Source organism: Pipra filicauda, unplaced genomic scaffold (genome assembly GCF_003945595.2).
Source record: "Pipra filicauda isolate LSUMZ 115617 unplaced genomic scaffold, ASM394559v2 scaffold339_size799093_pilon, whole genome shotgun sequence".
In the NCBI taxonomy this organism is placed as follows: domain Eukaryota; kingdom Metazoa; phylum Chordata; class Aves; order Passeriformes; family Pipridae; genus Pipra; species Pipra filicauda.
This window is the reverse complement of record NW_024104464.1, coordinates 340,688-365,127: the sequence shown is the minus strand read 5'-3', so window position 1 is coordinate 365,127 and position 24,440 is coordinate 340,688. Positions and strand designations below refer to the sequence as shown.

General features: G+C 53.5%; 1 protein-coding gene across 4 annotated transcripts in view; it reads left to right on the top strand.

The window, feature by feature from the left end:
* The window catches only part of LOC113982492 (protein CEPU-1), a 353,018-nt gene that overhangs the window by 190,391 nt on the left and 138,187 nt on the right, over positions 1-24,440 (top strand). For 2 of the 4 annotated variants that reach the window (XM_027710757.2, XM_027710760.2), the window contains exon 2: positions 24,111-24,195. In XM_027710757.2, the coding sequence (XP_027566558.1) occupies positions 24,111-24,195 (85 nt within the window). Of the gene's footprint in view, positions 1-23,845; positions 24,196-24,440 lie in introns of those variants that run through there. The other 2 variants (XM_027710758.2, XM_027710756.2) reach the window with 1 other exon arrangement.

Genomic DNA, 24,440 nt, shown 5'->3' with positions numbered 1-24,440 from the left:
TTTTCTTTTAAATTGGCCTCTTTCATGCATAAAGCTGCTTCATCACATTTTCACCCAAAGCCGCAGCCGGCGAGTCAGGGAGGGAAGGGTTGATTTGCCCTGGCTGGCATTGAGGGAGGCTTTCATCCTCTTATTTCCCTATCCCAGAAACCTTGTATGCTGCTTTTTGCCCCCTTTTTTTCCCCTGGTCTGCCATTTCATCTTTCCAAAAGCCCACCTGTATTGTCTTGCCCGTTCCTGGGGCTCTCACAAACAACCAGCTCACCTTGTGCAGGGGCCAGGCTGCATGTTGGAGGCTCAGCATCAGGAATTAGCTCATCCCTGCTCCTTTCCCACAGCCTGGTTCCTTGTCTTGTGGGTTCCACCTGCACACAGCTGGGAGAGCTTGCCCAGGGATGGGCACCAGGCTGTAAAGCCCCAGCGCAGCGTTCCAGGTACAGCCTGTGATACTTGGGAGGAGCTTGGCAGCAGGGGAAGCATTTCTACTCAGAAATTAAAATAATAATAATAATAATAAATCCTTATTTAATAGGTTTTGATGAAAGAAAGTGAGTTTAGATTAGATTTTAGGAAGGGATTCCTCCCTGTGAGGGTGGTGGGGCCCTGGCACAGGTTGTCCAGAGAAGCTGTGGCTGCCCCATCCTCGGAAGTTTTCCAGGCCAGGTTGGACGGGGCTTGGAGCAACCTGGGCTAGTGGAAGGTGTCCCTGCCCATGGCAGGGGGGTGCAACAAGAGGAGCTTTAATATCCCTTCCAACCCAAACCATCTTGGGATTCTAGGATTTTATATATCCCAGTGTTTTCCCCCGGCTGAGGCTCAGCGGGGTCCTCTCCGTGCTGCACCTCATAAACCTCAGCCTGGCAGCCCATCACCGCTTCATCTGGCCAGACATAAACCTTCACACAGGCTATTTGGAAACACGGCAAAGCTCATTTTAGACGTGTCTTATCTCCCCGCTGAGAAGCTGTTGAGGCTTAGCAAGGCTGGGTTTGCCTCCCTCCTGCAGCTCATCCACATCTCCACTCCCATCCCAGCGCTCTCCTTGCCTCCATCCCACAACAAGCTGCCGTGACGTTATCAGATGCTCCGGCACTAAAACTCCTGGCACGCAAACTCCTCTTCTTTTTTTATTTTTTTTTTTGCCTTTATTGTTGCATCCATAAAACTGGCTGGGAAAACTGCTGAAGCAGGAACCCTGCTTGGTTTTAAAGGCAGCTGCAAATCAGCCCCGCTCCCCGACGCGGCACTGAGCTGGTTTTACGAGCCCTAATTAAACAGGATCTGCCCTGTGGTCCAGCTTCCACCCAGCCTATCTGAGGGATGGGATTTAATGGCTGAGCTTATGGATCTGTGTCCGTGGGCTTTGGTTCCCCTGGAAATGAACTGCAGTAGGATGGGGATGGATTGAGGTGAATGGAAACAGCCCGTGCAAAGCTGTACATCAGGCGTGTGCTTTGTTGGAGCTGAAAAATGCAGGTTGGGGACCAAGGCAACCCGTTTTAGGGCTGGAGAAGGAACAGTCTAGTGCTGGTTTGTGATGCTGAAAAATGGGGATGGGCATTAAATATAGGAAATACTCATTTCTGAGGGAGTTCCAGGGCTATCAAGACTCCTGGGTGCTGCTGCTTGTAGAATACCAGGGCTGAGTGGGGTTTTGGTAACTGCGGGCTGCCTTTGACCCGAGACCCTCCTCAAAATGGTCTCTTTGCTGGTTTTCCTGTGGAAAACTTTTCAAGGTTTGTATTTACTGACATTTCTTCATGGTGGCATCTCTACAAGAGAAGCCTCCCTGTCCTGCTGCGGCGGCACCCACCACTTGGTGATTTATTTGAACCTTTGAGTCTTTCCAAGAAAGCAATTTCTTTGATATTTCTCTTGGCATTTGGAGAGGGGAAAAGGTATTTCCCACATACATTTACTGTTTTCAGCCTTCCCTTCCCCGAAATGAGGTTGATTTTTCTCTCTCTGTGTGAAAGTCAGCTGCATCTTGCAACCCATAAACAGGGTGAGGAGGACAGTTTGCACTACAGGAGCACCTGTAGTGGTGTCCATAAGGACATTGGGAATTTTCATGGCACAGCAGGATGAGAAGACCCTTCCAGACAACTCTGTGCACCCAACACTGGGCTCCCACAGCCGTGCCATCCCCAAGCAACAGTGAAATATCAGCAGCATCATGGCTGGGCTTAAATCTTTACTGAATCTCCATTTTTCTTTCTTTAAACGCTTACAGAATAAATGGAATTTATAATCAGAAACCATAAAATCTCTGATTTATGGCTCATCTTGATGACAATATTTAATAACTCGTGTATATTTTATTACATCTTTTTAATGCCCTGTTGTGGAATTTTACTTAGGCATTTCACCCTCTATATCAACCTGTCGCAGCACAGATGGGCTGACTTTTTTGCTCTGGGCTGATGGCAGAGCCAGGCACAGTCCAGGCTGGGCTCTTCCCAGGGCTGCCACCAGCCTGTCCAAGTGGGCACTGAAAGCAGAGCTGGACATCCAGCCATGGTCTGGCTTCTTCCACGAGCTGCTCCCCACACTGCAGATCTGGTGCTTTTCCCTGCCCAGGCAGCTTTTTTCCAGCATCCCCAGCCAAGTTTCAGTGCAGGTGGGGTAGATGGTGAGTTGAATGAGTCAGCAGTGCCCTGGCAGCCTGGAGGGCCAGCCTTGTCCTGGGGGCGTCAGGGAGGGATTGTCCCACTCTGCTCTGCCCTGGGGCGGCCTCACCTCAGTATTGGGGCAGTTTGGGGGGACACAGTGGAGGGAATGTGTTGAGCCATTGGAGAGTGTCCAAAGGAGGGCAAAGAGATGGGGAAGGGCCTTGATTTGAAGCCGAGTGAGGACACTGAGGGCACTTGGTGTGTTCAGCTGGAGCAGAGGAGACTGAGGGGAGACCTCAGTGCAGTTCCACCTGCCTGGGCAGGGGCAGAGGAGGGGCAAGGACTGAGCTCTGCTCTGGGGGGGACCAGGGACAGCACCCAGGGAATGGCTGGAGCTGTGTCAGGGCAGGGTCAGGTTGGATCTCAGGAAAAGGTTCTTCCCCCACAGAGTGAGTGGGCACTGAACAGGCTCTTGGTGTCACAGCACCAAGGCTGGCAGAGCTCAAGGGGAGTTTGGATGATGCTCTCAGGCACTTGGTGTGACTCTTGGGGATGGGCCTGTGCAGGGCTGAGGGTTGGACTGGATGATCCTTGTGGGTCCCTTCCAACTCAGCATATTCTGTGATTCAGCTGTAGAGCCTCTCTTCCCTCCTCAAGGACTTTTTGCTTGGAAACGCGGAGCTATTTAGGTTATTGCTCAAGTGTGTTCTCCTCTGGAGAGCACTCCCTGCCTTTCTGGGACCATTAGTGCAAATTAGCTGCTGCATCCCATCAACCCCCAGCCTGCTGCACCCAGGGTACCAATCCTCCCCCAGCACTTGCACGGGGAGGGGATGCTCATAAACACTGGAGCTGCGTTCTGGCTTTGTCGGGAAACAGCAGCTCCCTCCATCCCTCCCTCCCAGCTGGCTTTGATGAGCTGGAATACAGAGAAAGGAGAGGGGGCTGGAGGGATGGGCAGCAGCTTGGGACTTCTCTTGAGGTTTGGATGTGAGTGTGAGTCATGTGCTTGTTTAAGCACCTGCGGAGTGGATGTAAAGCCTGTACCGGGATGTGTCTAGAGCTAGTCCTAGCAGGGGCTGCAGCTTGGGGCCGCATGGGCCTGGTTTTAGCACAGCTGAGCCTTGCCAGAGAGCCAGGAGCGTGTGATAACATCTACATTCCTCCTGCTGAGCGTGGTCTGGTGGTTCGGTTTTCTCCCCCTGGGAGAAGGACGGTGTCCCCAGCGCGGAGCTGCTGCGAGGGGCTGGGACAGGAGGGATGGCTGCGAGCACCCCGGCTCTGGAGCTGGCAGACACCCCGGGAGCTCGTTGGGAGCGTCTGGCTGTGCCGACAGTCGCTGCCCATCCATCCGGCGCTCCCGCCCGCTCCCCTCGCCTGGCTGCTCTTGGCAGGAGCCGGGCGGAGGAGCAGCCAGGTGGAGAGGAGGGAACGGGGCCAGACGCCGGCAGAGCCTCCCCCCCCCCGTGTTCCCGGCATCCATCCGCACGGATGGGCAGCGGCCGAGGGGCCCCGGCTGGCCAGGAGGGGTTGTGGGGCTCGGGGGGACTTGGGGACAGCAGGAGAGGCTGCAGGAGGGAAGGGGAGAGGGTGGGAAGCAGCCAGGCAGGGAGGGAAAAGCACCACGGCATCAAGCTCACCTTGATTTTTTTTTGGCTCTCACCATCAGAAGGATGTGGAGCTGCTGGAGTGAGTCCAGAGAGACCATGGAGATGCTCCCAAGGCTGGAGCCCCTCTGCTCTGGAGCCAGGCTGGGAGAGCTGGGGGGGTTCACCTGGAGAAGAGAAGGCTCCAGGGAGACCTGAGAGCCTCTTTCAGGGCCTAAAGGGGCTCCAGGAGAGCTGGAGAGGGACTTGGGACAGGACTTGGAGGGACAGGACAAGGGGGAATGGTTTCCCACTGCCAGAGGGCAGGGCTAGGTGGGATATTGGGAAGGAATTGTTCCCTGTGAGGGTGGGGAGGCCCTGGCACAGGTTGCCCAGAGAAGCTGAGGCTGCCCCATCCCTGGAAGTGTCCAAGGTCAGGTTGGACAAGGCTTGGAGCAACCTGGGCTAGTGGAAGGTGACCCTGCCCATGGGAGGGTGGAATGAGATGAGCTTTAATGTCCCTTCCAACCCAAACCAGCCTGTGATCTGTGATATTTGGGATTCAGCTCTTTTTTGGGGTTGCACTTTTTGGGTGCAGCAGGGTTTTTTGGGGCTTTGGGTGAGGTGACCACGTGCTGTCCCTCCAACAAGGAGCACATTAACTGCTTGGATCTTGCATGGAGAAGGCAGAAACACCAATTATCTGACCCACATGTACTTTTATGCACCCACCAGGCCTGGGTGCTGATGGTTGCTTTTGAACCAAACAGAAAAACTCAGTCTCCTTCACAATGTTTTGACAGTTTTTTGGGTTTTCTCGTTGGTTGTTTTTCTTCTGTGGGGCTCAAACTGTTTTGCAAAGAACTCGCAGGGCTGGATGAGATGTTTGTGCTGGGAAATCAGCCATCTTCTGAAGGGCTCCTGCTCCCTCACAAAACATTTGCAGAGTTTTCATCTGCGCGTTTTGGCTCCTCTGATACGAGGCAGGAATCATCCTGGGAATTGTCTTCCCAATGGTTATTCTGCTGTCTCTGTTAGGAAATAGAAAAAGGGAGAAATGAGAATAACTCCAACCAACCAACAGTGAGAAAACAGACTCTGTGCTGCAGGTTGCTGGGCTTGGATGGTTCTGGGCTAAACAAGGTCAAACAAAAACCTGCCTGGTATGAGTTGAGTGGATGAGATCTCAGATCACAGGGGCTTGGGGGAATTTTTGCCAATCCTGAGTGCCCCAAATTTCCCTTCCTGCATGTCATTGTTTAAAATTGACTTATTTTCTTATTTTAGACCCCAAGCAAAGAGGATTCCATAGAATCAAGAATCCCAGAATGGCTTGGGTTGTAAGGACCTTGAAGCCCACCTCATTCCACCCCCTGCCATGGGCAGGGACACCTTCCACTAGACCAGGTTGCTCAGACCTTCATCCAACGTGGTCTTGAACAATTCCAGGGATGGGGCAGCCACAGCTTCTCTGGGCAACAGAGCCTTTGAACTTGTGTCACTGGCTGGGAGGAGCAGGATGATTCCTGCAGAGATTTCTGCAAAAAAAGAAATATTGTCAGGATAAGACTCTTCCTTAGCAGTTCCCAGGTGGATGTGGCTTCCTTGAGCAGGCACATCCCAAGGCTGGGCTGCCTGGTTCTGATCCTAAATTATAATCTAGGGAAGGAGAAGCCTCCTGAGGAAGTGGGAAGGGATCACAACCTAATACCTTTCAGGTGATGTTGGAAATGAAGGAAGGGAATTATTCATGATCTCCACAGGCAGGAGGACAAGGAGCAGTGGCCTGGAGCTAAGGAAGGAGAAGTTTTTCTGATTGGCCATTAAGAAGGTGCCCCCCAGTCGAGCAAGAGGGGGGAGAGTCCCCAAGGAGGGAATCCGGGCGCCGGCCACAGCGTGGAGATGGATGGTAATGGAGATGATGAAGGGAAGGATCTTTAGACAACACCAGAGGTCACCCTGTTGACCCAAACCAGCTCCCTCCTGGCCCTGCAGTCTGTGTGGTGCCATGATAAATTCCACTTCCCTGACTTTACTGCGGGCGCTTTATCGCTCGACTTAATGGCTGGGAAATGTCTGCACTTGACTGCTCCGTGAAGTTGAGTCTGTCTGTGATCCTCGGGTCTGAGCAACAATTCACTGACGGCGAAGGGCCGATGCCTTTTTATTATCTTCCCTCTCAGAGCCTGGGCTCCAGGTCCTGGCTCCTCTTTGCCACCGATTTTTCCCTTTATGACCTCGTTCCGTGCCTGCTGCCTCGCAGATTTGCACGAGCCGCCTCCCGGGAGGGTGTTTTTGGAGCTTCCACCCTCTGAGTTCTGGTTTGGGGACGGTTCTGTTAAATCTGAGATGGGTGGGTGTCGTGGGGCTCCCCGACAGTGCCGTGACCCCTTTGGATACGGGCTGGAGAGCAGGAATCAGGTGTGGAGGATGCTGCTGGCAGCAGATGTGCGCAGTGCTACCAACCCTCCTGTTTTTACTGCAGGTCTCTGAGGTCTCATCAGAGTTGATGCTTTTCTTAATGTTTCTGGCACCATGTGATTGCGGAGGAATCTGGGCTTTGGTTGAGCAGTCTCTTGGAGATACTGGGATTGCAGGAAAAAGCATGGAAATACGGTTGGAATCTGTCAGCTAATAAAACCAGCCCATCTTAATTATGGCTGTTTTTATTTTAGATGTCAAAATGAAGGTTTGGGGGGGTCTGACCTGGAGCAGTGGATGGTATGGGGGTGCTCCCAGGGGGAATTTTGAAGGGGTGAGGTGCTGTGCTGGGTTGGGTTGTGGTGGTGGAGGGGCCATCCTGTTGTTGCAGGTGCAAAGCACGGGGAGCTTTGACTCATCCCTGGAGGGGGCCGGACGTGCTGGAGGCTTTTATTTAGGGAAATAAGGGAGGGCTGGTGTTTGAAGCAGAGCCAAGGCTGCAGGGATGTGTCCCTGGGCTGGGACGAGCAGCATGGCCGCAGGCGATGCCGCAGGGTGGGAGCGAGTGGGTGCTGGCAGCGTCCTTCCAGCTGCCTCCAGGCTGGGCTCCCCACGGAGCCTCCACCTTTCCTTGGTCTGAGCAGTGCATAAACACCGAAGGAACGTGTGTCCCTTTCCAGGGGCTGTTACAGGGAACTGTGAGCAGGCGCCGGGAGCAGCAGAGGAACTGTCGCCATCAGCGGCTTTTTGCTAATCTGATCCGAAGGTTCCCGTTGGGAATGTGGCTGGAGCAGTCCCCGCTCTCCCTGAGAATGCAAATGGCAGCGTGCAAGCTCCTGGTGTCTCTGTCAGGCTGGAGGGAGACAAAGGATGCTGATGCACGAGGGATTTTCCTGTCCCCGCCCCAGTTTCGTGCTTGTGCATCCACATCTTTTGCTTCGCTCCGTTTGCCCATTCCCAAACTCACACCAGGGAATGGCGTGCAAGGATGGAGAAAGCCACCTTTAAAACCCTGAATCCCAGAATGGATCAGATTGGAAGGGACTTCAAAGCTCATCTAATCCAACCCCCTGCAGTTCTCAGGGACATCTTCAACTAGACCAGTTTGCTCAGGGTCCATCTTCCATCAGTGCACATTTTCCCCCAGGAAGTTCCCATTGCAAAATTCCTGGGATCATTTCCATTATTTTTTCCCCTCCAGAGAAACTGATTTTCAGCTGGGAAAATCTAAATCTGGGTGATGGCTGCTTGCCTGGAAGGAGCTCAGTGGTTTGGCTAAGCCAGGGATTGTCCTTGCTGGCCAGGGAGACCTGCTGGGAAGCAGCAGGAAGCTCCTCCACCCTCCTGGTCCTCCCTGCAAGGCGACTTTCCATGTTGTGTCCCGTCCACAGGGAGTTTGTGAAACCCAGGTGACTCTTCCAGGAGCTGGGAGATAGCTGGAATGTCCTTGCATTATGGCTGTTTTTATTTTAGATGTCAAAATGAAGGTTTGGGGGGGGTCTGACCTGGAGCAGTGGGAAGAACAAGGGGAGAAAAGAATCCATTCCATGAAAAAATTGCATTTTGGGAATTTTTGCTGAGAGGGGGAAGTTGGAGGATTTTTTTTTTCCATTTAAACATATATATATGTATATATATATATATGAGTTCCAGTGGCTTTCCATTTCCTCGTCAGCTCTCTGTGAGATGCCATTTCTGCAGGCAGTGTATGCCTTTTTTCCCCCTCAGGAAATGTTCTAATATCAATTTAATTTTGACTCTCACAACTGCATCTATCCCGCGGGGAACCTGCTCTGCGGCCTCGCCAAGAAAGTGTTTCCTCTTAGCTGCGAGTTCATTTTCCAGTTTAAAACCATCATTCAGTCATTCCTAATGAAAGATATAATCAACTTTCAGGCTTCATGGTTTAGCTGAGCCCTTAATGGAGGTGGGGAAACCATTCTGGCCGTGGCTCAGCCCGTATTTCCCATGGCAGGAGTCCTGGCACCTCGCAAAGGATGGATTTCGCCGAGTGAAACTGCTCCCAGAGGGATTAGAGCCAGTCCACGTGGATACAACTCCAGGAGTTTCTCCCCTGGGATGCGTTCTGGCATCCCACGGGGATTTATTCCTGTTCTGTCATTGTGGCTCCACAAATCCTGCAGAAGCAGATGATAAAGAATTTGGTCCAAGCTTGACTTAAAACAAAAGAAAAAGAAGGAAAAAACAAACCCAAACAACAACAACAGAAAAGGCAAAACCACAGTTTGTGTCCCATCTGATTGGATTTCCGTGCCCACACGTCTGCTCTGCTTAAATGTTTTGGGAGTGCTGGGGGGAATAATCTTTATTTTCCGTGCTGTGCCACGGAAAGGGCTTGGGTTGTTCCAGACCTTGCTGAATTCCACCATGGATGCAATTCCACACATCCCCCGCCGTGTCCACATCTTCCCACCCTCCGTGGAAGCACAAATGGAAATAGCACTGGGAAAATAGGATCAGGTGGAAGGAGGGAGCAGTAGGGGAGCTGGGAGGCACAACAGGGCTGGGCTGGCAATGGGGTGGGGTTAAATAAGGACATGGAGCACTGGAGATCCAAACGGGACCCCACGGAGCCGGGTGGATGTTAATCCAGTGAGTGTTTAGCCAGCCTTGTGGAAGAGGAGCCCTGTGCTGGTCAGGGTGGAGGCAAGCTCTGGAAATCCTGGAATAGGGTGGAATAGAATAGAAAATGAATAGAATAGAATAGAATAGAATAGAATAGAATAGAATAGAATAGAATAGAATCATTTTGGTTGGAAAAGCCCTGGAAGATCACCGAGTCCAACCGTTCCCCAGCACTGCCACACCTGCCACTGAACCATCTCCACAAGTGCCACATTACGTGGTTTTTGAATTCCTCCAGGAATGGGGATTCCACCAGTGCCCTGCTGCCAGAAAACAACACCCCTAAGGAGCTTGATGTGCCCCAGGGCAGGGGAAGGGGCTGTAGGGATGAGCTCATCCCTCAGCCAGGGCTGGATGCTTTCTCTGCCACGGGCTTTTAGGTTTCCCCCTTCCCTGTTCAACCCCAGAGTAGCCTGTGAAGCACCAAAATTGGGGAATAAGCAAAAACTCCAAATCCTCTGTCCCTTCCCCCCTCTCAAAAAAACCCCCAAACAGATGAGCCAAGAGAAATTTTTAATTGAAATGTGTGGGAACAAATTACCTGACAATCCAAACAGAGGCGTTTGGAACCAGCGCCCGAGCTTCTCGTCCAGGAAATATTGAAGCGTCACGACCTGACACTTCCAGAACTCACCCATAAAAGCTTCTGAAGTGAAAAATTAATCCGAAGTAACCGCTTTTCCTGCTTTCCAGAAGCCAGATTGGCTTTTGATAAATGCTTATAACTCCTCAATAGATCCCAGTCAACCGAGCTCAGCTTTTCCCCGTTGCCTGGTGTGACTCCCTGGAGCACCAGAGGGTTGGAATGTCCGTGGGGCTGGTCTGGGTGTTGGTGATGGCTCTGGGTACCTGGAGCATTTCCATTCCTGCCTCCTCTCCTTTCGCTGTCCCTGTCAATCCACGTCCATCATTCCTTCTTGCAGCACTGTTGCTGCTGCCTTTTATCCCTCTGAATCTGTCTCATGGGATTAAGCATGAAACGGAGGGTTGGAGCATATAATAGCAGGGCTGTAATTACCTGATGAATACAGTGTAATTACACCGTGGTAAAGCTTTTGGAGAACCTCACCACCTCCCACTAGCCCCTAGAACTGGAATTTCTCTCCATTTCAGCTCTAAGGTTACCCACACCTCCACAATTGTGGCTTTGGCTTCTTGGTCACCGTGGAAGGGTATTTTTAGCATTCAGTGGCACCACTGATTTTTCACTTACACTCTAATTAATTTGCAGCCATGGGGCCTTGGAGTTGTACAAGTGGAGCAGAAATTACAGGTGTGGGAAGTGTATCTGGGGTGTAATCACACCGTGATTGCTGGGCAGTCACACCCCTCGTGCTCTCAGCACAGAGTTTTGGTGACACCTCCCTGGGGTCTGTTGGCATGGGTTTGGTCGGGCAGAGGGATCTGAGCTGCCACAGATCCCTCCCTCCAGGTGCAAACAGGTTGGACCTTCTCACTCTCCCCAGCTCCCTGACAGGAGGTTGGAGCCAGGGGGGGTCGGGCTCTGCTCCCGGGGAACAAGGAACAGGGAAAGAGGACAAGGCCTCAAGTTGTGCCAGTGGAGGGTCAGGTTGGACATCAGGAGGAATTTCTTCACTGAAAGGGTTGTCAGGCATTGGAAGGGGCTGCCCAGGGAGGTGGTGGAGTCCCCATCCCTGGAGGTGTCCAAGGAATGGCTGGGCATGGCACTCAGTGCTCTGGGCTGGGGGACAAGGTGGTGTCTGGTCAAAGGTTGGACTTGATGACTTTGGAGGTCTTTTCCAACCATAATGATTCTGTGATTCTGTGAAACCTCTTTCAGCTAAAGGCTGTGAAACAGCATTCCTGCTGATTCGTCCTGCTTGCAGCTTCGAGCCCATCAACCCAGCCTGGACGTGGCTTGGTGGCACCACCCAGCAAACTTCAGCTTCATCTTGATGAGTGACCCAAAGCTCATTACCCCCCTCCTTGCACATCGTCATCCCCCTCACTCCCTTAAAACCAGCCCAGCCATTTCGCTGCCTTTTGGAGCTGCTCGTTGGGATACACAGACAACAGAATGGATTTTTATTTTTATTAAGCTCCCAGCGCCTGTTTCCCTGTCAGTGTAACAGGGCTAATGAAATGTCCCCACTGCTCATGGGCCTTGGGAGGACAATTTGGGCCGGTTCTCCACCACATTTGGAAGAGGTGAAACGCTGGTTGCTGTTATTTATTACAGATCTGGTTTACTTAGCACCGGGTTTATTGAGTCTGTCTCCCACTCGCAAACACCGACCACAGTTCCCAGTGCTGCTCCCAGTGCCAGGGATCCTTCCTGTTGCTGCTGAGTTGCCAGCTGGACTTGTGGACTCCAGCTCAGGACAGTGGGCCAGGTTCATCCCTGGTGTAACATCATTGACTTTAATTAGGCTACGCCAGGGAGGAATTTGGCCCGCTCCGTTTGCTCGCTGTGCGCCCGTGCCAGGAGCAAGGCACGGCGGGTGCCAGCCTGTGACAGCCCCATTTCAGCGTGGGACAAGTCCCTGCATCCCTGTCTGCTGTGGGGCACCAGCGTCCCCGATGTGGAGAGAAGGGGCAATCCAACAGCAAGCTCATCATAGGACTTCATGTCTCACGAGGCTCCAGATTTCAGCTCCCCGTCCTCTTCCCTGACTGCCTGGAGGGGAAAAAAAGCAGGAGGGGGAAAAATGGGCAGCAGATCCTTAAATAGTACAAGGTTTGACTGAAAGCTGAAGAGCTGCTGCTCTCAGGCCCTCTGGATCAGACCCAATTCACTCCTTAGGTGCTTGTAACTGGCATCAGAACATGTGCTTAGAAGCAAAACCTCGTCTCCTGGTGGTACCTACCTGCTTTACTCACAGCCCCGGGCAGGGCAATTTTGGGAGGTTCCCTCTCTCCTTGTCCCATCCCTTGCAGGGCCCTGGGGTGGGTGACAGTCACTGCCACAGCCTCACCTCAGTCACCCCCCCCAGGCAGGCACAGGACCCCTCCAACATCCCAGCTCTGCTTCCCGTTGCCTCCCGCGCGCTGCCCGGAGGCGGCCGCTGCCCGGGGAGAGAATTCGGTTGCCTGGTTCAAAGCAGAGGGAAAGTTTCTGTGCTGGCAGATCTGGGGCAGAGTTTTAAGAGCGTCTGTATTTTCTCCCGCTCCGTCTGAAGCGAGGCACATCCAAGGATGCAGCCCCTGGCTTTCATCCTCCTCACCGCAGGCGTTGGGAGCCGCTCGCCTCTGAATCCGCTCTCCCGGCGCCACATTTCCTGGGGTGTTTTAGAGAGTGGCTCTGGCTTGCTAAATGCAGGAGCATTCTAAAATATCTATATATGAAATTAGGTCTAAATGCAACAAAACTGTGGCTTTTGGTGCATCTCCCCCCGCCCCTCAGTCTGCTGGGACGAGCTGGATGCTGTGGTGGGATAAGGTGGTGCCCTGGTGGGATGAGGTGGGTGTTATGATGGGATGAGGTGGGTGCTGTGATGGGATGAGGTGGGTGCTGTGATGGGATGAGATGGGTGCCCTGGTGGGATGAGATGATGGTGGGATGGGATGGAAGGAGGTGGGTGCTGTGATCGAATGAGGTGGTGCCCTGGTGGGATGGGGTGGGAGCTGTGATGGGAGAGGTGGCTGCTGGGATGGGTTGAGGTGGTGCTGTGATGGGACGAGGTGGGAGCTGTGATGGAATGAGGTGGGATGTGATGGGATGAGGTGGATGCTCTGATGGGATGTGATGGGATGAGGTGGATTCTGTGATGGGATGAGGTGGAATGTGATGGGATGAGGTGGATTCTGTGATGGGATGAGGTGGTGCTGTGATGGGATGAGGTGGAAGCTGTGATGAAAGGAGGTGGGTGTTGTGATGGGATGAGGTGATGCTGGGATGGGATGAGGTGGAAGCTGTGAGGATGAGGTGATGCTGGGATGGGATGAGGTGGAAGCTGTGAGGATGAGGTGATGCTGGGATGGGATGAGGCGATGCTGTCAGGTGCAGACAGAGGGATTTATCTGCAGCTCAGCCACACTCAGGTTTGCATCTCCCACCATTTCCTCTGCAGAGCTGCCACCCTGCTCGTCCCCAGCCCCTCTCCTCCGGGGGCTGTGAGGTCCTTCTGTACCCATGTCTGCATGTCCCGGGTTATCTGAGGACACGGGGGGCAGGGAGCAGCAGGTTTGATGACAGCAGGGACACGCATGGAAAAGCTGTGGTGCAAACAGTTGGAAACTGATAACTAGCAGTGATGCCTTTGCCAGGAGGGGAAAAAAAAAAGCCTGTAAATTCACTTTGTTTTGATATTCAAATACTCCTTTCCGTGTATGTGCTAATGGGTACGCTGGTGTTATGGCATTATTAGAACAAAATATTCAGATGATTCCTAACAGGATTTGTGTTTCACAAGCTGCATGGAAATGTTGGCTTGGAAATGAGGCTAATGTTAGGGGACTGTTTCTCTCAGGGGATAATAATTGGCCCGAGCAGCTCTGCAGGGCTGGAGTTTGGAGTGTGGGATCCAGATAACTTCTCCCGGGACAGGGCTCCAACAATCCCTGATAGACAAAACCTCCCTTCCCAGCATGGAAGGCGATCCCCACATAAAGACCAGGAGGAGCCTCCAGCCCCTCCTGCCCTCGACCCCTCCTCCCCACCTGCTTCCCATCTCTGTGGGATATGCAAGGCTGTTTTGAAAGGGCAGCTCTGCAGATGGCACAGCTGAACCTGGTTAAGCATTCCCCCAGCTCTCCTCCCAGCACCATCAGCTCCACACCTGGATTCCCCAGCTGAGGCTGGGTCAAGGCTCTTAGCTCTGCCTTCCCACCGAAATGAGCAGCAAATCAATGCAGGCCTAATAAAGGATGATTGGGAATTGCTAATAGGAGTCTGGGAGGGCAGCCCTGCCTCCTGGAGCCAAGATGAGTATGGATTTTCTTGTGCTGGGGACTGTAAATGCTTTTGAATTCCCCAAGGAGTCCTGGATGTTCACCTTCTCCCTTCACCCTCGGCGTTCTCCTGCAGCCTTAAGAAAGGAGCCTGGTAAAGTCAATTACTTGGGTTAATTAGCTGGTGGTGGCGGGGAGGGCTCAGCCTGTTCCTGCTGGGTGGGAAGGAGTGAGCTGGGACAGGGTGCTGGGGGCAAGGAGCCCTGTGGTGAAGGGCATGCTCAGATTGGATATTAGGAAGGAATTCTTCTCTGTGAGGGTGGGGAGGTCCTGGCACAGGTTGCCCAGAGAAGCTGTGGCTGCCCTGGCCCTGGAAGTGTCCAAGGCCAGGTTGGAGGGGGCTTGGAGCAATCTGGGGTAGTGGAAGGTGTCCCTGCCCATGGCAGGGGAGTAAAACAAGAAGAGCTTTAATGTCCCTTCCAATCCAAACCAGTCTTTGATTTTATGATAAAATCATCTCTCTTGCTCCTTCCCTGGACAGAATTTTGTCCCCATCCCCCAATAAGTGTGGAGGGGCAGGGAGGGATAAATGAGGGCAGGGAATGGGAGCACAGCCTGGAAAGGCTCTCACTGCCTTGGTGCTGGGCTTCAATTCTGGCTCCTGGTGGCTGTTTGCTCCAGACTTGCCTTATTTATGGACTCACATCTCCCCCACTCTTCTCCCTCCAGCAGCCACGGGCCCAGCACCCTGCAGCTCCCCATCACTGATAGATCATCCTTGATAAACACACTCCTCTGCTCTGCATTCAACAGCCAAACCCCTCCCGCCCTTCATGTTGGTGCTGCTGGGGGATGATGAATGAAATCCAAGCCGGGTTTGATTCATACGAGTTGTGTTCACCTTGCAGAACAGGCTGTCACCAAAAATAATAAACCTCCTTGTTTTAATGCCCGGAGAGGCTGTTGGACGAGCAGCAGGACGGGTTTAGATCCTCTTCCAAGGAAAAGGATGCTTTTGAGAAAGACGGATTGCGAGCCACGGGATGGCTGCAGCATCGCTAAATAATAATTAGGGCCGTGTCTGGAGGCTGCGTGGGGAGCAGGGACCTGCCAGGCCACGTGTGGCACTGATGCTCTGGACAGGACAGTTCCTGAGCCGTGGCCTGTGAGGTCTAAATGCTGTTGCCAAGAGCAGGGGGTTGGTAGCGAGAGGTGAGGTGACCTGTGCCTTGCCATCCAGGAGGGAAGGTGGCACTGCCCCGGGTGCTGTGGCTTCCTGGGTCCTGCAAGGATGGTGACCAAGGGGGCTTTACCAGGAGAGGAAAAACCCTGCTGGGTGACTGTTTGCCCCTTGATTTCTATAGTTCATCACTTGAATTTTTCTCCCAGCACAGCCCTTCCTTGGGCTCATGCCTCCTTCCAGGAGGTTTTCCCTTTGGAGTAAATGCACCAGCACAGTATCCAGTGAGGCTGTATCCTCATCTTTCTCCTTTTTGGGCAGCAGCTCAGGTCATGATGCCTGTCTCTGCCTGTCTCTGGCCCCCTCTTGGTCCTTCTCCCTTGGGATGCTCTGCTGTCTCCTGCCTTGGGATGTGATTCCCAGAGCCCCGTCCTCATCCTTGCCCACAGCATTGAGGCAAAAACGTGCTAATGGGGGGAAAAGTTAACCACTTTATTGAACTGAGAAAAAGGTTGTTTTTATATCCCTTTATTGGAATATAAAGACAGCTTTTATAACCTTTTAAAGGGGCATAAAAGCAGCTTGGAGACTAGAAAGCTCGCTCCAGTGGAAGGCAGGGAAAAGGAAAGGGAAGGTGGTAGGGCAAACATTTGCCTTGCTCTGAGGTTGGGAGTAGCCAAGGGGGTGGATGGGGCTGCTGGGACCCCAGGTCCAAGGTGATTGTGGTGTCACCTCCCTCGGGGAGGTTTGGAGCCCTTGCTGGCGTTAACAGCCCTGGCTCTGGGCTCTGACACATGTTTCTCCTCTCCACAACTGCAAAGCCAGTTCCTCAGAGCCCTCCCAGGAGGGGCAGGTGTTGGACTTAATGAGCAAACCTCTTTTATTTCATTTTTCTCCACGGTCTTCTGTGAATAAATATTGCTTTGGCTTCGTTCCTCCTGGAATGAGGCAGGAGGGAGGATGTAAAGCTCTGGCTTTGAGGCTGGAGGGAAAGTTTGCTCTGTAACTGCTCCAGCCTCTCCTCTGACACCCAACCTGTCTGGTGGGACTGTGGGGCTCCGGGGTGGACCAGCCCCCAGCCTCGGCGGCCCAGGAAGTCCTGGCTAATTTGGGATCCGGCGCTGGCACACCCATGGATAGGGTACCCTCGTTCCCTGCAGCATTTTGGGGCAAGCACCAGGGTGTGCTGCAATCCCCCTCCTCCGCGGCACGGGATTCTCTGCCTCCCTGCCCATCCCAGCCAGCTGGGGTTGGGATGCGGATGAAAGCAGCACCTCGAAATCCCGGAGGAGTCTCTTTCCACCTCTTGCAGAGCTCCTGGACAGTGTCCTGAAAGCATTTGGGGTTGGTTAAAGCCCAGCCAGGTCCTGCTGGCACCCTCCTGCCGGGCCGGAACTGGATTTTCTCCATCCGGCAGAGGAGATGTGCCTTTTCCTTTCCCTCGTTCCCGCAGCGGTCGCTCTGACGCGACATTAAAAGAGGAGAGTGACCTTTCCAGCGCTCTCCAGCTCCGGGGAGGGGGGAGCCGAGCCCCCCGCGCAGCAGGGCACAGCTGGAACCAGGATAGGTGGCGAGGCTGGTCCATCCCCACGCCGTGTCCCAGGGAATCAGCTTCCCAGATAATGGAGCGGGGCTGGAAAGAGGACGCGGGAGCAGGAGCAGCTGCTTCTAATTTCGCTTCCTGGGGAGGGAGGCGACGCTGAGAGCACCCCGCATCCTCGGCGCATATTTTTCATCATTATAGGCAGAAATGCCAGAGCGGTGACAGATATTAATGCAGTTCACACCGGGAGAAAATCTTCTTTCCATCAGACTCCACGTGCAGCAAGAGGGCAGTGCCATTTGCAGCCCCGGGGAGGATGCGTTTGAAAGGTGACGTGCTTTTTACCCGGGAACTTTTATTCCGGGACAAAGTTCCGTTTGGAGAAAGGGGCCCCTGAAACCATCCCACTGGGGCCGGGGGGTCTCTCCGTGCCCACACCACTGACCCGGGTGAAGGTGCGTTTGCAGCAGTGCTGGGAATCAGTCTGGATTTTGGTGTAACTCACGTTCCCCTCCGCCGGCTCTGCCATGGCTTTGTGTCACCACTGGGGTGCTGTTGCCCCATGTGGCAATTTTAGTGACCTGGGGCCCCGTCCTGCCCCAAGCCACGATGATTCTGTGAGATTTTCATCCGTATCCCGCGGAGAACTGCACCTCCTTGCACCCCTCAGCCTCCTTTTATTTGCTTATCCCACTAAATATTCATCAGTAACATTTAAGACAAAGGAAAGAGATAATTACAAGGGGAGAGTTTTTTTGCAGTATTAAAGGTTAACAGAATTCTTGGCATTTGTGCCTTGTCGATCTCCATGTAATTATGCTCATTTCCCAGAATTCAGAGGCGACTGTGCCTGTTAACGCTCGAAGATGGTACCCCGGGAATTAAATTTATGAGATCATTTCTCAAAATCTCCAGATTCAAACCAAGCATCTTGCTTAATGGCAGGACTATTATTAATATTATTCTTGGAATGCAGAGAGCCGTGAGGGTCAGAGGACCAGTGGCAAAACTCAAATTGATCCAGGCAGACAGCAAAGAGCCTGGATTTTTTTTCCCAAGGAATATACTCGAGCAATTTGGCAACTTCAGGGAAGCACGTTGGGTGTTGCAAGGGTGCTGTTTGAGGTAAAAAAACCTCCTTTTTAGCTGCAGCTGGTGGGCAGTCAGAAAGGAAATACTGGACCTCCCCCTCCTTGTTTTTGGGTGGTATAAACTGAGATATCTGCTCCTCTCTGGGGGCCTGGTTGGTGGGGATCGAGTGGCTTTCTGGTAAGAAAGGGTTTGTTTTGGTGGGGACACTGAGCTGGAGAGGGGGGAATGTGCTGGTGGACCAACACCAGCCAGGGACATTCGTCTTTTTGTTTCTCCCTGCAGTTTGGGAGGTGTCTGTGAGATCCAGACGGGCTGGGGGAGGCTTGGTTGGTGTGCTTTGTTTGGGACCATCCCAGGAGAAGGCACAGCAACTCTTGGAGCTGCTTCTCCAAAGGGTTATCCGGGGTGGAGCCTCAGGGGGGTAGACTCTTGTGTTTTCCCATTTGAGGGAGCTGTGCTGGAGCTCCCAAATATCCATGGTGAGACCTGAGCAGTGTCTGGCTTTGCTTTTCAGCCTGTTCAGCTTTTTCCCTTTTCACTTGCTGCTGGATTGGGTTGTGGAGCTCTGGGTTAATGTCACACTTATAAAATGCTGTCACTTGGTTAATGGTGTGGTTTTATCCCACATCATCAGCTGCCCCTGGCACCTGAGCCGTGCTGATCGAACTGCTGTGGGTGCAGAGAGAGTGCACAGGGTATTTTTTGGGTGCTAATACAGTGCCATAACCTCACAGCAGAGCCCCGAGAAACAGATTTATGTAAAACCAATATTGATTTGTACCAAGGATCAATCCCAGTTCATGGTTCTCACTGTGCCAGCGTGGCTTGGTGGCTCCTCAATCATTGTTTTAACTCTCTGCAGAGATGTTTGATATTAAGACTGGATGCACAGAGGTGTTGGTTCTTGAGTACTTGTATTGTGTTGGCTGGGCTGTTGGAAAAGGCCCAAACACTGAGGACTGTGGGAGGAAGAAGTAATTTTAGGGGAAAAGCCAGGCCTTGAGGGGTGCTGTGCACCCTCCTGATGTCGTGTCCTGCAGCACTGCCTGGCCCATCCGGAGTGTACAAAGGATCACGGGATGGTTTGTATTGAAAGGGACCTTAAAACTCCTCTTGTTCCACCCCCTGCCGTGGGCAGGGACAGCTTTCACTAGTTCAAGTTGCTCCAAACCTTGTCCAACCTGGCCTTGGACACTTCCAGGGGTGGGGTGTCCAGCACCCTCGAGGATGCTGCCGTGTATCTCTGTGTTTGAGGGCTGGCAGTGTTGTGGGGGGTATTTTGGCTTTCCTTTTCCTCTGGTGGTGCATTCTCAGTGACCTATTGAGCTGCTGCAGGGTGATAAATCCCATACTGGGTTTGCAGCACCAGCTTGGGATGGATTTGCAGCCTTTGTCAGGGCACCTGGTCCTGCAGCCCCTTGGCTGAGGCTTCACAGCTCAGCCAGGGGCGCCCTGGAAGGAGTTAACTGGTGCTTGAAAATTCCAAAGTCCCTGAGCACGATGAGAGCAAGCCACAAACCCGAGCCCAGCAGTTTTTTAAAGGGCAAACAAAATGTTCCTTTTTTACTGCGAGGCTCCTGGTGCAAAGTGCAGGCAGAGCAGGGCAGCCGATCCCAGCGTGGCTTTAGGGGAAGGCTAAAAAAGCACATTTTATTGAGATTTAATGGGATGGTTACTGTAAGTTTATCTAAACCGCAGTTAAATATTAACAGCATCTCTAGCAGGGATTAATGGGGTCTCCTGCGCTGTTTTTTAAACACCGTGAAGTGCTGGGAGTCACTGCTGCTTCCAGTGCGAGGGACTGAGGGCTGAGCGCCCCTGAGGATGCTGCTTGCATTCCAAAAACTGCCCTAGAAACAGCCCTGAACAGGCAATTTCTCCAGCTCGGAGCAGGGAATGCCTTTGGGGCGAGAAGGGCTCAAAATGGCTCCAGCCAAGTAAGGCTCTTAATCATTGTTTCTTAATTGGGGCCACCGTTAACGAGGGGATAAATGAGTCAGTGAGCGGAGCTGGAACCCGCGTCCTTTGTGGCTTTGAATGGTTGTAGACACGGAGGGCTCAGTTATTCAGGAAAAGCTCCCCCGGACTCTTGTGTCATTCACCTGACTAATGCCAAGAAAATTAAGCACTTTTTGTGCAACTGCGAGCGTATTGGAGAGTGATGTGGTATGCGATAGCACGGCTGGGGTTAGAAAATCATGTTTTCATTTGGAAGGAACGAGAATGTCTCGAGCATAAATTATGTTTCTGATCATATTTGGCCATTCCAGATTAAAAATAAATTTCCACTCTGGGGTTATAGATTGCCATCTATCAGCTTCCTGAAAAGGGAAAAAAAGGAATTAAAAGAGAAATCTGGCTGTACAAATTGCCTTGCTATGACCTACTTATTGGAAGGAGGGTTTTTTTTTTTTTTGTTCTCTAGGAATGAAATCTGTTGGTGTGGGGAGGTGTAGGATTGTATGGATGTAGGTTTGCAGGGAAATATAAGGGTACAGGTGGATGAGAGGATCTTTAACTCAACCTGTTAAGTGAAATAGGTGGGAGAATTGCGTTAGATATTTCTGAGAAAGCGGGGAAAAAATGCGGCAATGGTGTTGTTTTACTTGATTGAAGAACTTTAACTGCAAATTTGCATCTGGTTATCGGCCTTTGGGGCCACTCAGATCTGCAGATTAGCTGCTTAAGGCTTGGCTTTACTGAAAAAGCCTGAGAGTGGGGCAGTGTTTGCTGAAGGGTCCTTGCAGAAGGAGCTGGGGGCCCTTGCAACAAGCCAAAATCCGTAGTTCTTCCTCGTGGGACATTTTTGGGACTGATCAGCTCTCTGCTCTGCCTGCAAGCCTCCCCCCTCCCCGAGACGCTCCTTTGGGAAGCAAACCCACGGGCTCCCTGTCCTTCTAACCCCTTCCCCATCCATGCTTTCCTCATCCTCCCTGCCAGCTCCCATCTCCCGGGGGGGGTGGAAACCCTTCCCTCGGCTCCATCCTCGCCGCTGCATCACTTCCCACCCGTCCAGCCCTCGCTGCTTCTGTTTGTGGTCTCGGCCAGGAGAGGGGGGCCTTTAGCCTTGCTGGGAACGGGGAGGTTGAGGGGACAGATACGGAGATAAAGATCCACCTCGAGCGTGCCTGTGCCTTGCTCCTTCCGTTCGTCTCCTGCCTGTTGCTCGCAGTGGAGCAACAACAACAACAAAAAAGAGACTTTTACCTAAGTAGGAAGAAAGGGAAGGAGCTGGAAGCGAGAGGCTCTTTGGTGCTCGGATGGGCTCAGCCCGTGTGCGGCAAACTCTGCTGCTGCTGTGGTCAAAACCCAGCGAAGGAAAAAAGACTCTCTCATCCCCAGAGGAGGCTACAAAGCTCCCTTTCTCTCGCTGCTGAACCTTCACAGCTGGACTCAGTTGCTGGCTCCTCTGCTGCTGGAGCAACTGAATTATTTAAAGGAACCTTGATTTGGTTTTCTCTTTGCTGTTTTGCCGCGCTGTGTTTATTGTCTATAGATATTTTTATAGTCCGAAGCAATTACAGCTGTCAGGAAAGAGACGAGCTGTGACAGGCTGATTTATATGTACATTGGATGTATTCAAGAGAGGGAGGGAGACCAGGGATTCTGCTGGGCTTTAGTATGCAGGAGCATATTGGATGTAAATTCCTTGGGATTTTCAAACAATGCTAATGATGATCTAACAGTGGGCCAAATTCAGCCCTGGCAAGGGCTGAAGCAGCTCAGCAGGTCACATTCTGCCCCAGCCTCGTACGCTTTCAGTGCAGGGAGATGTTTTTTCTCTTGATTTAAGATGCTCCTGGAGATCCAGGCCTGAATTCCGTGTTAAAAGGTTAACTGGCTGTGGTTATTGGAATCCCTCTGGTTTTGCTGACACAGGAGATGGTCTCTGCCCATCCAAAGGAGTGGCCTCTCAAAGAGCAAGCTCTTGTGTGATGGTCCTCTAGGTATCACAGCAGGGTCCTGATCCTTCCAGAAGTCTGGGATGCTGCAGCAATCAGCAGGAGTGGTGTGTTTTATTCTTTGCTGACTTGTACATCCTGGTGCAATCCCACAACCCTGCACAAAGGCTTTCACCCTGCCTCTGCTGCTCTCTCTTTATGCAGTGGGGTTTCAGAGACCCCTCCTGTGTGATTTGTGGCCCCCAAAGGATTTGCTGAATGCAGCGCTCACCTTCCCCTGCCAGATCAGCCAGCGTAGTTCACTGCAGGGATTAAACTCCTGCAGCCAAGGGCTGGGGAAAGCTGCTGTTTCCTCTGGGAAAACACAGGACTCGAGGCAGCACGTCCCACCAGCGCTAAATTCAAGGAGCAGAGAACCTTCAGACAGGGAAAAAGTAGAGAGACTTGCAGAGCAATCCCCTTCTCGTATGACCCTTCAGCACGCACAATAATAATAAAGCTTTATTTGATGGAGTGTTTCCTCTGCCCGGCACAGCTCATAATGTTTTAGAGATTAAATAGCACAGTTAGTGAATTAAGCAGTAGTTTACAGGGGATTCGGAGACTCCAGGGATTAGTAACGGGCTATGGATCCTTTCACATCTAGGTCACCAGTTTGAATCCAGCTCAGGTTGGCAGCCAACTCGAAAACAACAAAAAACCCCCACACTGGTGCCGTGTAAAAGCTGCCGAGCACTCGGTGGGGAATGGAGGGAGGATTTTTGGATAAGGCAAAGCAGAGGAGTCACTGGGGACAGCAAGTGGGGGAGCCCAGTTGTCCCCCAGGGCTGGGCTGCTGCAGCTGAGGGGGTTTGAGGGGTGCAGCACCCCGAAAGCTGTGATTTGACTGCTGGCTCCAGGACTCCGTGCTCTGAGGATGCTCCCCAGCACCTTTTTACCAGCATGGAACTGTGCCTGGAAATATTAATGTGTTTAGCCACTAGTGGAGGGAAGGTGGAATTACTCGCCATAAGCAAATGTGATATTTGTTAAATTATGAGCTGATAAAAAGTACTCGGGGACTGTGCTGGTGGCTGGGGAGGAATTTGCCACTTAAGCTCACGCTGTGCTCACGAGGTGCAGGGGGCCAGGAGGACACGCTCCTGCCTCTCCTCATCATCACCTGGCTTGGGGAGGAAGGGGGGATGTTATCCCGTGCCTCAGTTTCCCCTCCTGCACAGCGGCTTTGCCGCCGGGGATGGGGAAGGTGCGGAGGTAGAGGAGGGCAAACGGGACAGTGCTGCGGGGTGCAGGTAAGCGCGGAGAGAGAGAGAGAGGAGAAAGCGGAATGGGGGGTCTTGACATCCCCCCGCGAAGGGCGCGGCGCGGCGGGGGTTAAACGTGTGTGTCCTCCGTGCGCATCCCGCCCCGCTGCCTCCCTCCCGCCCGTGTGCGGGGCTCGGGGCGTGCGGGAGCCGAGGCGCCGGGCAGCGCTGGAGCCGCTGCCATGACAACCCCGGGGATGCTGCCGGCCGGGGCCGGGGTGCTGCCGCCGCCGCCGCCCCCCCGCGCCCCCCCCGCCCGCCGCTGAGCCCAGCCGGGGGCTCCGGCAGCCTGACAGCCCCGCGCTCTGCATCCCGCCGTCCTCTCGTCCCCAGCCTGCATCCCGGCATCCTGCATCCCGCCTGGATCGGCCCCCCGACAGCGGGGCGGGAGGAGAGGAGCTGCAGGGCATCCCGGAGGCTTTTGCCCGCTGTGCCTTCTTGCGCCTGGACACCTTTGCTAGCTCGCCTCGGGGGTGTTTTTTGGGGTTTTTACTGGTTTTTGGACTGCCCCCGCCTCGGGACAAGCGTGCGGGAGTGGGGTACAGCCGGGCCCCCCCGGCGCCTCCTCGCCCAAGTGAGCCTCGGACTGCTGCCCGAAGAACCGGCTCGCCCAGCACCTTTGCCACTTCTCCTCCTCCTCTTCCTCCTCCTCCCCCTGGCCCTCCCGTCCTCCTCCCTCGCCCGAGGACAGCGGGACTCCCTCCGATGCCGCTCGGCAGGCTCAGCGCTCGCAGCCAGCCTTGCCGGGGGCTCTCCTGATCTCCGTGGAGCTCCGCAGCGCTCGCCCCGGTGGTTTTGCTCCCCCCCATCCCTCCTCTCCACCCACCCCTTCCCCCTTTTCGCCTTGTCGGGTGTGTTTTTTGCCTGTTGGAAAAGTCCCCGCTGCCCAGGATGGGGGTCGGTGGGTGCTTAGCCCTGCCCTGGAGGTGCCTGGTCGTCCTCTGTCTCAGGCTGCTCTTCCTTGTGCCCGCAGGAGTGCCCGTGCGCAGCGGAGATGCCACCTTCCCCAAAGCCATGGACAACGTGACAGTGCGGCAAGGGGAGAGCGCCACGCTCAGGTAGGAGCAGCTGGACCGGGGCCTCGGGGGGCTTTGGGGGGGGGTCTCGGTTGCGCGGTGACTTCGGGGACGTGACTCGGTTCCCCCACGGGGGATGCGTCGTGTCGGTTGGCGACACAGGACGGCAGCGAGCCGGGAGATTGGAGCGCCAGCGGACTGGTTTGGGCTCAGCCCCCCCAGTTGCCTCCGAGAAAGTTACTGGGGGGTGAAAAACAGGGGAGTGTGATTCCCTTTTGGCCCCCTGA